The 13596-nt window shown below is 43.7% G+C and overlaps 1 protein-coding gene across 3 annotated transcripts in view; it reads left to right on the top strand.

Annotated features, from left to right (window-relative positions):
• tcf7l1b (transcription factor 7 like 1b) overlaps positions 1-13596 on the top strand; it is a 45560-nt gene that overhangs the window by 14645 nt on the left and 17319 nt on the right. For all 3 annotated transcript variants that reach the window (XM_008419076.3, XM_008419077.3, XM_017306871.2), the window contains exon 4: positions 10413-10496. In XM_008419076.3, the coding sequence (XP_008417298.1) occupies positions 10413-10496 (84 nt within the window). The remainder of the gene's footprint in view (positions 1-10412; positions 10497-13596) is intronic.

Raw genomic sequence — 13596 nt, 5'->3', positions numbered from 1 at the left:
CTGTGTAATTGAGAGGGGCCTCTCCTCAACTCTGTCCCTGGGAATCTGATATTTACAGCAGCCCCTGATTGTAATCACCTCACCGTTCTCATTAGATTGTATTGAGAATGAAAGATAGCAGCAGCTGTATGCATTCTTATGTTCACCCTTGAGGTCCCAGCGGCCTGGTGAATGTCATGGAGACTTTTTCCTTTTTCCTTCTTTCTTAGGTAATTCCAAATAAATCAAAACGAGATCTTTAAAACACATTTCGTCTATCAGATTGTGCAGAACAATATGATTTCCATCAAGTTTCAGCGTCTTGCTTTTGTTTCTAAACGACTGTTTTGCTTTCTGAAGCCCTGAAAAGCTCCGAGCTAACCTCATCCCAACTTGGCCTCCCAGCCTCAAGACCTTTGTTTTGACGGAAAGATTTATTCCTTACAGAATTTCAGACACTTAAAGGGGAGCCCTGCATGTGAACATGCAATGAATTTATAGCCGAGTGCATCACCAGGTCGTGATTTAGAACTGAGTATCTGAGAGTTGTGTGTGTGCGCGTGTGCATGTGTGTGCAGCTTAAGGAAAACGAAGCCTGTAGACTGTGAGGAAATGACTTTTATGAAGGTTTCAGGTAAAAAAAAAAAAAAAAAAGAAAAATGTGCTGGCAACCTTCCAGACCTCCCTGCAGTGGGCTGACAATACGCATAACTAATCCTGGGGAATGTCATGGTGATTTTGTGCTGTGTCACACATTGTGGAAGGCTTAAAGTGCTTTAAAAATATGTTCTAATCACATGCAAACTGAGAATTTGTTTTATTCCTGAAGGTTTAAGTGAACAATTTTGTAGCTAGTGTTGTCTTCAGGTAATCCAGGAAGGACTCACCTTTTGCTAAGTTTTGTTTTACCGTTATGTCGTGAACTCTTGAAGGTCTCTCGACCTGCTTGCATATTATACATGTTGGTTCTGCAGACGCACCAATCAGAATTGTATCGTTTTGATCTGCCAACACTGGAGACAGTTCCAAATGTTTATTTCTAACCTTTTTTCCTGTTAGTGATCATAAATCATTGACAGGAACGAGGCGACGTCCCACTGGGTGTGAGGGGGGATCAGTTGTAAAACGAGATTTTACAATTAGTTTCAAAGATAAATTACACGGTAATTTCAGGGTTCACACTTTAAGATGTCTTTAGCATCTTCCATTATGTCTAATATGACTAGCAACAGTGTGCTCCATGTTCACTTTCTAGCAAATGTAGATCTTTCCCTGATTGCCAAACGGCGTTGTACTTTTGCTGTACTTTGTTGGACCTTCCTGTTATTTGCTCAAACTATTGCTCTCTCTCACTCTTTCTCAGCTTAAATGAATTATAGACTCTAGAAGATGCTTTCCCTTTTTGTGCATCGTTTAGATAATTTTTCCACCTTTCATTTATGCTAAAAATAGCTAACCATAAGTCTATTTTTTTTCTTTGCGTGACCTGGGGAAGCTTTCTTTTGGTTCATTCACAGATTGAAGAAATATAAAATTTTAGTTTCCAGCCTTATAAAGTTGTCGATGCATCTCCAGTCATAATCTGAAACCCAAAGACCTGAATTTTTTTTAAAAAGCAGAAGTAAATGTGCATATAAAGTTATATTTATTATGTTTCCTAACTCTTGGTCACCTTTAAGAGTCAATCAAAGTGAAAAAAAGAAAAAGAAGTCAAATTCCAGCTATTTCTCGCTTCCGGTCTACTATTTCTACCGATCTCTCTAGGTGCCTGTGTGACAGGGCAGACCAATGAACCTACCATACCTGTGGCAGTTCTGTGGGTGCGTGTGGGCGTGGGTGTGTGTGTGTGTGTGTGTGTGTGTGTTTGCATAGAGCAGAGGTGGAGGAGATGAAGGGTGGAGGGAATGAGGTTAGCAATGGGGTGGTAGCAATGTCAGGTAGTAAAATCTGAGATGAGGCAGGACCCAGGAGTCTGAGGGGCCTGGAGATTTGTGCCTTTGCACTCAGAGAGCAAACACAGGAGGCATCTGCAGGCAGCTGTGTGTGTGTGTGTGCGTGTGTGTGTGTGTGTGTGTGGGTGTTTGCTGCTGCTGTTGCTGCTGTTGCTGCTGCTTGGGACGGGGGGTTGGGGGCAGCGGAGCTGGGTGATGTTGCAGAGAGAGAGACAGAGGGGAGGGCAGGGGTGGAGGAGGTGGTGGTGGTGGGGGAGATTGGACTTGCAGAGTGAACACAATCAGCCCTCTGTTTTCATAAGACTTGTGGTATGTGAGAGCAGAAACAAATGTGTTTAATTTAGGCTCTTTTTTTTCTTTTTCTTTTTTTTACTTGCCTTCTCTGCTACACCCACTTATGCCCACCTGAGTTTTTCAAAACTGACTTCTCTCCTCCAAGTTGCTTCATTACCTCTCCTGCCTTTTAGGAGTTTTTTTTAATGTATATATGTTTTTTATAGGAGCCAAAAAGAGAAAAAGAAACAATTGCCTACTGTGCCCAGTCAGAAAAAAAAGACAGCAGCCGTACTTAAGTCTACTCTTTTAGAGTGGAGGTAAATATTTATCTGGTACTTTTAGAAAAAGAAACGACAAGAGCTGTTTTTATATTTTCGCTGCGCATTTGGGGGTGACCGGGCCCTCCGTTCGGCGTTCCCAACTCATTACGCGCACTTTACACACCTTGGCAGGAAGGCGCTGTCTCTACCCGCGCCGTCTTCGACCAGTTTCGTGTTCGGTCATAAATGAAAAGTCCAGGTCTCACCCGTGTGTCGCTGGCGCACATTTGATTTCTAAGTTGAGCTTTACTGTAAACATCCCGCCGAGTGCTGGTAACCACCTCCAGCTCTGGAGTCAATTATACCGACGTTTACAGCTGGGAGTTTCAATGAAACGAGGCTACTCCCTTAACAATAAAAGGAGAAGTTGTGTTCCTGCGCGACGGGCTAAACAATACCACAGGACATGGGATAGGGGGCAACGTCTTTGACATTCAGAGGTGTAGCTCGTCCTGACACCAGATCGCAGTGACATTATTGGCGGCGGGGGCGGGAGGGAGGCAGGTATGGAAAACCACATTACTGACTTTACCTAATTGACTGGAATAGCTTCTTGCTTTCCTCTCAGTCTTTATGAGATAGCCTTACTCTTACCAGATGCATAATTATTTTCTCCTGCGTCTAATTATGCAGCGAGTTTTTTATGTGACCTGCTGTTGTGCTCTGCTTTACGAAATTACTCACTTATTCCTGACTGTAGACTCGGCCTCCTTTAACCGTTTGATTGAAATTACCTGAGAGTCAAGGAGACAGAGCGGGTATAAAAACTGCGAGCCAGATGCAGAGAAGCTATAACTTTTTTCTTTTTTTTTTTTTTTTGAGGAAAAAGAAAATAAACTCTGAAACAAAAAAAAAAAAAATTTGCTTGAGTTGCAGAAATGCCAACGCCTGCTGAAGCTGGAGCTCGCTCACCAGGTTAGAATGTTAAAGAAGTTCTACGAGGGGAGTTTATCACGGCCTTGTGTTCTGGTGATGCGGTTTTATTACTGAAACAGCACTAAATCTAGGGCAAGGACTTTTCAAATAAACCTAGGCTGCTGCGTAGTTTACACACCCTGATCTCGGTCTGCTTTTAGGCCTCGCTCAGCCAAGTTTCGATAAGCTGCCGTAACACCAGCCACTAAATTATTTAGCCTTTAAAGAAAAGAGTTAGGAGAGAACAGCTTGTTTTGTATTTTCTGTCCGCACAAGTATAATCGGAGCCACAAATAAAACATGTTCTGAGCCGAATCACCAACAAGGCATATCAAAACAGAGAGGAAGGGAGACGGCGATGCCCAGCTGTTTCGATCAGCCTCCCTCGCAGCAATGTGAGACCGTGTAATTTCAGAATGATACTTTATGAAACGTAAACGACAAATTCACATCAATTTGATTAAAGGACACTTTAAGTAGCGTAAAGTTTGTGGTAATTTTTGAATACTTAAAGTTAGCTGACAGCTTGAGTTTTAATTATTCCCAATTAATTGTAGGATTATTTCACTGCTGAACTTTTAGATAATTATGATTCTAAGTCGGTGAACATCGTTACTCCATAAAAGGACATTTTGGTCACTTTTGAAGTATTTTTTTTATCATTTCATTTTATTTTATAGGTAGTCTTTTATGGCTTCAGTCTATCATCTAATCACTTTTTACTTTTGAAAAAAGTAAAAAAACAGAAATATGTGAATTTGGGAAAACAAATGAACAGATTCCAGTCGGACCTTAGGTTCAGGCGACTGATTGAAGGCAGACAGTAAGTGCAGTTTTAACATACTGAGGTGTGATGTGTTATAACTATTTCTAGGCCTAAGTTTTACCCCTGCTGTTTTGATTTTAAAGGCTCTTTGTTTGTGGAGAAATAAAGAGTAATGAAGCGGAGCAGGTTTGAATTCAAAATTTCTTATAGACTTAGAGGTTTTATCACTCTTTAGCGCCTAAACAAGCAGTTGCAGACGTTAAGTAAATTCATCAAACGAGCTTTGCTCATTTCTGGTTCTGGGTTATTTTGAAATCGGTTTCGGACCTTGAACGTGACGTTTTAGAATCCTTGCCCTATGTTATTGCATTTTTCTATTCAGACAAACTCCTGTCGTGAAATGCGGACTTGTTGAGGCGTCCTGGAAAACTAGCAGGAAGCCTCGCTGCCGTCTTGTTTGGACCTCCCCTGCGCTGCCGCCCCTCTCCGCTGCCCTCTCTCCCTCTTTGCGCTAATAGTTCTTTTGTGTACAAGAGCATGTTAAGAGGCCAATGAGCCTGGCCTTAATAGGGCCACGTCGCCATAGAAACCGCAGCACTCTGGATGTCTGACCTTTGACCCAGTTTTTTCTGCAGCCCGTGAATAAGAGCGCAGGGACAAACCAAACGGGTCACAATGGAGGCCCTGACAGAACGAGGGAGTGCTCCTGTCATAGTCACTTAACTTCATTTCTCTACGGGCTAATGGACACTTCAGACGTGCCTCGCCATAAGCGGCGTGCTAAATTTCCACCGCGGCATCACCGGTTAATACGATGTTAGACCGAGAGAAGAGGCTTTAAATGAAATTTGAGTGATAAGCAGACACAGAGGGGGGGAGGGGGGGGGGGGTGGCGGCTAATCGTATGTTTTTCATGAATGATTGATTAGACTACAGATAAACGCAGTCAGATGAAAGTCATCTGCGCTGATTTTGTTAAACGGAAGAAAATCCATGTTGTTATTTTCGAATGTAGACAACAATGCGTTCACTCTTCCTTTAAAGTGTAACTTTGGGGTTAAACTTTTGCTTTAATTTAGTTTTAATCAATAACTCCCCCCCCCGGCTGGTAAATGTACCTTATCTGAGAAGTTTCCAGCGGCTCTGTCGTACAGCCCTGATCTGACCAGCTGAGCCGCTTGTCATCTCCCCATCGATTACACACTAATTAGCACAAAGACTGCCGATGCTTGCTTAAGAATTGTTAGTGTAATTGCTTCTAACGTTGGCAAACAATGGGCCTCAACGTGAGCCCCGAGACGGGGCGGGGCCTCTACTTATCACATTGTCTTTGTGCTGTAATCTTTTAATTGTATTTCGGCGCATACATCAGGTCAAGGTGTCAGTGGCCCCGGCGAGAGCAGGTGATCTCAGCAGAGCAAACCTGGGAGGAGCCGGCAGCGCGGGGCGCCCGACGGGGTTATTGTCTGAAGTTGCAGGGGACGGTAATTAACACCTTAGCCAAACAGCAAGCTGTGTGGCCTCATTTGTTTTCGGTTGAGGGGTAAAAGAAAACAATGGGGAGGGGCTCTTCACACAGTAGGTGAGTGACATTATCTGCTGGAGCGATCCCCGCAGGCATTCCTGCAGCTCTGCTGTTTACCATGAGCTGGGGCAAAGGCATTTCACAAGTGTAATGTTGGCTCTGGGCAGACGCTTTGGTTTTTTTTATTTACTCCCTTTATTTGCTTTTTTGCTCCTAATTGATTGACTTAATCCATTTTGGTCAATCATGCAAACGAACTGGGATAATAATAGCAGGGTTCCTTTCCACTCTGGAAAAGTGACAAAGAGTGTTTTGAAAATCCATACCTCGGTCAGTCAGACTATCCGTCCATCCATTTGTCCGTCCATCCATCCATCCGTCCGTCCGTCCGTCCGTCCGTCCGTCCGTCCGTCCGTCCGTCCGTCCGTCCGTCCACTTATACTTTACAAATAGACTACAAGGACTAAGAATCTCGAAAATTGAAAATCTGAGTTCTCTATCTGCTTCTTGCTGAACTCTATCATATTTACGTACTAAAAACTTTACTTTTCTTACCACCAAACTTTTCATCACATCCTCAGCGTGGCCCCTTAAGTCGACAGATAGTTTCTAGCAAAGTTTGGGATCCTCTTTCTGTCTCCTTGGCAGAGCGTCTGACTTAGTTTGACAGCAAATGTCCAGGACATCTGTCTCCTCTCCGTGCTCTGATGTCGGCCCGCGGTATGGCACCGCAAACACTTCAGAGATGACAAAGACACTTGGCCGTGCTTTTTTCCCCTCCCGCTCTGCGAGAGCAATGTAACAATTAGAACCCAGCTCTGGCAGGCCACATGCCCCAGAGCATATGTTGCATTCTCTCTGTTCAAAAAACCAAAAAAGGGCTCCAGTGTGGCTCATTGGAAAAATTTCGATGGCATCACTGCCACCTTTGTCGCATCTGGGCCTCTTATAAAACTAGCACATTCTACTGATGTCTATTCTGAGCGTTGGAGGCAGCAGGGAAAGCTGGAAGACAATTAGAGAGCGACGAAAATGGACCAGCTAAAACTTCTCTTCAGACACTGCTTTCTTTCAGTTCTCCATCCGAGCGCATTTACAAGAGTTTCCAGGTCCCATGCTGCAACAAGCATAGCTATGGGCCCTCACCATATGTCTGTATTTACTTCTAATAAAACAAGGCCATGTGTAAAGCATTAACTGAATGCCCCGCAGTTGGGTTGATATTGCTTTATCTAAGTTTCAATCTTTCGCAAACATCTAATATCACTTAAGCCTTGGCATAGGCCATTTGAAAAATCCAGTTTTTATTGTTCTAACTTTTTTCTGACACTTTTCGCCACTAAACTGCTGAGAAAGTTTTTTTTTTTTTGCGTGGTATAGCCCACAATTCCTTGCCTTTTGTTTCCTGAAACAACTCAAGCACCCTCCCCGTCCCTCTCTGCCTCTCATGTCCCAGCGAGTGGAGTCCGGACAGCAGCTAATGTGACAGTGTGTGGCTGGTTGCTACCTTGCAGGATGTTTCACCGAACTGTGTGTATGCGTGTGTGTGTGAACAGTCACTGCACGGGGGCACACTGGCAATTAGAAGCAAAAGTAGGTGCTCAGAAAAAAAAAGCGCCCGGGGGCATGTTCCTCAGCCCTGGCAGAAGCTGTCAAATAAGGCGACGGAATCGGGTGGGAGAGCCGGGGTGGGCACGGGCGGTCCAAACCCGAAACGCTCGCAGTGGCGCTTGTTTCGTTCGTGGAAGGGTTTGTGATTGACATAGATTAGACAGTGAAAACGGCATTGTTTTGAATTTCTCTCTCCAGAGAGTAGCATTCATTAGGCGCCATGCACAGAGCAGAGCAAAGTTTCAATGGGGAGCTAGCAGCCTTTAAAAGCGACTGCCTCCTGACAGTTGTATGGACTCGGGCCCATTAGTTGGAGCCCACGATTCAGCCTTGAGCAGTATAGTGAAAATGAAGAGGGCTGATGTCAACTCCAAGAATTCCCCTCCTTTTTCGAAGGGGAAAAAGGGAGCCCCTTCCCCCTGCTTTGGTGCTCTGTTGGACCCCAGCTGTCAGGAAACAATACCCTCTGCCTGCTCCGACAAACTCATTCCTGAAAATGTTTTTTTTTTCCCTCTTCCCTTCCCTCCCCTCTCCTCTCCGTTTTCCCCCGCTTACTATAATGTCTTTTCCATTTTTAACCCGCAGTCACCCAACCTTCCTTCCTCTTTACAAACCCGGAGTGACGAATGGAGTTCTGAAAATCAAAACCTGAATGCGCGACTCCTCCGGTTTGCTTGTTTGTCGTCATTTATCCTGCACGCCTGTGAAAAGGAGACAAAGCTTCACGTAGATTCTTAAGTGAGATTTGCCTTTCAGTTTTTTTTTCCCCTTCCAAGAGTCGAATGCTGTTTATTTTCTGTTATCATTTATCAGATGTTCGCAAATGGTGGGGGCCAAACTGTCTATGCAGAGGAATTCACACATGCAGTCCTGCATAAACTGCAATGACAAGACTCCACAATCAGGTTTCCAACATGCTTGAAGAGCATAAAGATATTTACCAGATCTTGACAGGTATAGAAACAAAAAAATATGATTTTAAAATGTTTTTGTCTGGAGACGCCATCTAATCGTCCACCTGAAATCTGCGTTTGTAAAGTTTCTTCAATAAGACACCAATTCATAATTATTTGATATAAAAGATGTGCATCCGTCTTTTGTTTAAAAAGATGGATCCTGTTTTCAACAATTAATCCATATCTCTGTTTCTTTCCTTCCTTCCGTTCTTCTCTACTTCTCTCATTGTTTCCTTTCTTCCTTCTTTTCTTCCTCCCTACCCAGTATCACACTAATATCTCATGTCAAATATCGTTTTTTAATTAATTTGAAATTGTACCAGAGAGGGAGTCCGCATGCCTGACAGTCTGCTCTATCCGGTGTGTGAACTGATTCGTAAACCAGATGTTTGCTGTGCTTTTGGAGTTATGGATTCAGGCTATCGTCGCTGCTAAAGGACACAACAGATGAAAGCAAACAAAGCTCAACTTGTTCCACAAAGCAATAAATACAAAAAAAAAAAAAGAAAAGCTAAACAAAACAATCAAACATTTTCTTTCTCGTTCAGTTTTATCTTGATCGCACAGCGACTGGAGACCTTAAGGACCGACTGTCCTGATTGGACCGGCAGTTGTAGAACTTTTTTGCGACAAGTGACAAAATGAGGGAGAAGCAGCAGACAGACGGCTCTTTATGATGGCTTTCACACATGTGTGAATTATGGCGATAGTTGGGGAAGGAGGAGGGGCTGCGTTCGGGTCAAAGGGCCAAATGAATCGGACAGCCGGACCGTCGGGGAGCGAGCAGCTCAGCGTCTCGTAGATCTGTAGATGGGGCTTCCTTCCAGCTGTCTCTTCCCACCCCAGCAGCAATGGGCGCCCACAGCTGGCCTCTTGTTTTTCCTTGACAAACTGCAATTTCACAGTCGCTCACCAGTCCACCGCGTTCACATCAGTCTTCCTGCACTCCGCCGTGCCAGAAACTCCCTGTCTTGACTCCAGCAGCCATGTTGGTCTTGTACAGGTGTTTGCCGGAGGCCTCTGGGGGTTTGACACCATTTCTGTCGTTTCTCATGGAGGTGATGAGGCACATATTTGTACGCGAGCAATTTTTATAGACATTTTGACTCTCAGAATCACGTAGCCTCCCATAACTATTCATACCTCTTGGTGAGGTTTGCGTTTTTTGTTTTGGTTTTAGGCGACAGATCCGGACACAAAAGCCCGTTATTGTGAAGTTGAAGGAAAACAAACTGTGGCATGCATTTGCATTTAGCTCTCCCTTTGCCCTTTGCTCTGATAGCCCTAAATAAAATATAGTGCAATCAGTTGGTTAAATCCTTCTGTGAAGACCTTAAAGGATTTGTTGGAGTGAGAATGTGTTGCAACAATCAGCAACATGAAATCCATGAACTCAGCAGACCGGTCAGGGATAGAGAACGTTAGAGCAAGAGTTTAGGTGATAAAAAAATATCCCAGGTGTTGAACATGTCAGGGGGCGCTGATCTGTGGTGGTCCACCTAAACTAACAAGACAGACAAAGAGAGCATTAATCAGGGAACAGCCATGAGATCCTCAGCTCAGATGGGATAATCTGTTGACAGGACAACCATTAGTTGTCCCCTCCTTAAATACGCCCTTAATGGAAGATTGGCAGGAAGAAAGCTACTGTTGACAGAAGGATAGAAGAAGTCCAGTTCACCAGAGTTATATGCAGCTTTTTGGTCTACATGCAAAATGCTATCTGTTGAGGAAAACTGACCGAGCATGGCGGTGGCAGCATAATGTTTTGATGATTATTTTCTTCAGTAGAGACAAGGAATGTTGGACGGTCTGAATGAATACTGAAAATACTATAAAGTCAACTTTGTGAGATTTCAGAAAACGTTGTCTTTCCACTTCCCTGTTATCCACTCCTCTGTGTTTTTTTTATCTCTTAAAATTTCAAATAAATACATTGTTTGTGAATGAGTATCCACTTGAAGTCTCTGCTTCCTGCCTTTGTTTGAATCTGCTTAGCCAGGTTTCTTTATTTGTTGTTTTTTTAAAAATGATTTTATAGTTGTGGATGCAATCCAATTAATGCGTTTATGGCTTTTCTGTTAAATTTGACCTCTTTTCTCTTCCCGACAGTACCTTCAGATGAAGTGGCCTCTTTTGGACGTTCCCGGCTCTGCAGGAATAAAAGACTCTCGTTCTCCGACACCAGGGCATTTAGTAAGTAGAGACTTTAACATGTACGACTAATCCAAACAGGAAACCGAAAAGAAAAAAAAACCCAAACATTTTGAGTTATTCATGAAGACTTCAGCCTACACCGCAGGTACAAATACATTCTCCAAGGGTTTGATTCTGAATTAAGTTGTAATTTGGTGTCATGGAGGATAAAAAAAAAAAAAAAAAAGCAGCATCAGCATGGTGGAACTTCACACACCAGCTAACTTCTCCCACCATTCGACTTCTCATATTTACGGCTCTAACAAGACGCTTCCTGCAGCCAACACTGCTCAGAACATTAACCCAATTATCGAACAAATCATGTAAACTTATTGGGGAAATCCATTTACTGTGGAGAGGTGGGAGGGGGGGTGGGGGGGGGATACAAAATGCTTTAATCAAACTACAAACATAATATGGTTATGTACAGTAATGAAGTTATGGCCCAGTGCTCCCCAATTCTTCCGAGCTTCCCAGCGCCTCCCGTTACTGCAGCCCGCAGGCCAGCTGCTCGGAAGACTGTCTGTCTTCACCGCAATAACTCAGCCTCCCCCATAAATCTCCGGAGCCTGATGCGCCTTGCCATTCTTGAACTTTCCCACACAGGTGTGAGCGAGTCATCGCGCTGTCTCGCTCCAGTTAGACAATGCGGGGCCTCAGCAGACCTGTTTGGTTTGTGGCTCTCGCTGAGGGACGTGTGTTTTTGGATTGGAAATGCGCGATAACGTTGAGCCTAGAGAACATCTAGCTGACATCTCACCTGTGCAATTATATCAGGCCAGTTTTCTACTCCAGGAAGTTATTTTAATGCAAATCCACTGTATGTTTACTTCAGAAAAAAAAGAGAAAGAACCAGAGAGAGAGAGAGAGAGAGCTATTGTGAGTCAGCCCTTCGGCCCTCCATGTACTCACTACTTGTGCTTGCTGAGTTTGCGGTTTATTCTCTCGATTGCAGAGATGAATATTACAAAGTCTTCATTGAGGCACATCAATGGGAAATTGTGAGTGGGACATGGGAATCCAGCAATGATTTATATCTCAATGCAAACTAATTAAAATATTTTATTGGAATAAACACTGACCTGGTTGTGACCCTGTTGTAATTGTTGCACAGTCTTTGTTACATGTATATATATATATTTTTTAACATTTAGTCGACAAATAATGAAATATGTGCATCCACGTTACAGGGAAACAAAACAGAACAGAAAAAAATGAATGAAAACAACAATTCCATCAGAATCCAAAACATAAACTGGTTTTACTCTCAGCTCCTGCTTACTTCTTTTTAAATCCCTTGCTGCCACTTTAACATCCTTGACGTCTTCTAACCAGAAAATTCAATACAGAAGGGCGGCAGTGTAGAAGAACGAGAATGAAAGGAAACAAACTGTTTTATTGCAGGAATGTTTTTCCTAAGCTGTCAGGATCCTGGATGCCATTTGAAGATGCATTTTGCTCTTTAGCCATTTCATCACCAGTGGGGAATTTTGTGGAAGTAAGTTGCAACTTAAAAGTATCTTTTTCTTTAATCCAAACCGCTCGGGAACTCACAGGCTCCATGCAGCCCTGAAAAGCTCTAAGAAAGTCTGGAATTTACTTTTAGAAATGTAAGAAAAAAGAAGTATAGAATTTTTTTTAGAATTTATTAGAATTAGAGTTGGCACAATCTGAATTTTGTGGCCAACTCACTTGTCGACTGGTCAAAATTGAATTGAGCTCATATCCATTTCTTTTGAGAGCGGTAGTATAAAAAGATATCAGAACGGCATTTTAAAAAAGTATGATGTCACTCTGCTGCGTGTTAGAGCATTTACTGTAAAACGGGGTTTCATTGTTATTTTAGCTAATGACAAAATATCACAGTGTTGATGTTATAAATATATTCCTTAAACTAGATAAATGTTTTCCAGCCAGAAACTGGTGGAAGAATCTTCTGGAAAAGTAAGAACCTGTTGAAGTGGAGGTGAAGTTTTGTCATGCAAATGTGCAGATGACCGTGAGATAACGCGATCGTCTCAGTTGTCATTTGGCACTTTTCTCATACCGAGGCATAAAAAAAATGGAAAAGGGAAGCTAAACGTTTTAATCTGGTGAATCAAAATAGAAAATGTCTCTGCAGTGTTCAGTGATTGGGAGGCTCCGTTTAATGTGGGATAAAAAGCTCTAATTCTGGTTGTAGTGTACGCTGGCCACAGAGGTTGGAGAGTATGACACCCCCAGTGTCCTTTCCCCTCCCCTCCCATCTCTGGGCTAGGTGCCCACATGCCCCTCTGGTGTGCTGCTGCTGTCAGGGAGCCAGGATGATTATGTGCTCATTACTCCAGCCGCAGAGAGGAAGAGATAGAGAGGGAAAGAGGGAGAGATGGATTGGGGGGGGGTGGATGGGAGGAGAGCAGCAGGCTGCCTCCCCAGGCCTGCAGACTCCCCAGGCCCCCAACACTGCACTAATGAGAGCAGGGGGAATGGATGGGTACACACTGGGGGCCAGGGATTAATGCCCAGGGCCAGGGGGAGCCACGGAGAAGAGAGCAGGGACTCCTCAATCTGACCTGCTCCCCTGCAGTTGAGCGTGTGTAAAATCTACTATTGTTCAAATTTTTTTTTTAATGTCACAGTGGCCGGGCAAGGTTTAGTTTATCTGCAGAGACTTGCATGCAGGAGTCAGCGTATCTCACTGCCTATCGACATGCCAGCCATTCTTATTGGCAGGCTACCCATGCGGGTTGTTTTTATATTTTTTAAATGGCAGCACGATTCAGGAAGTAAATCAGATTAATAAAGGGGTTAAAAAACAACAAAACAAAACAAAAAAAAAACGCTGCAAGAAGAAAAACCAAAACACTCAGCTGACACAAAACGTCCACGGGCACGCCACGCCGTGCCACGCCGCGCCGCCTTGTCACTGTGCAGATTGGGCCCATAAGGCCTGTATGCTAATCTGAGCCTGAGCCCGGCCTGAGTTCTTCAATTATTCAGCAGACAGGTTTGTTTAGCATGCAGTTGGTATTGCTTTTTGCCAGTGGTGAAGGTGAGCTGGGAGAACTGGGAGGACAGGAATGGGCATTTCCGTGAGCGCGCCTCGTCCTGCCGTGCATTC

The sequence above is a fragment of the Poecilia reticulata genome, chromosome 9 (assembly GCF_904066995.2).
Source record: "Poecilia reticulata chromosome 9, P_reticulata-male-v2, whole genome shotgun sequence".
Taxonomy (NCBI): Eukaryota; Metazoa; Chordata; class Actinopteri; order Cyprinodontiformes; family Poeciliidae; genus Poecilia; species Poecilia reticulata.
Note: the sequence above shows the minus strand (reverse complement) of the source record. Positions and strands in the feature narration are given on the sequence as shown.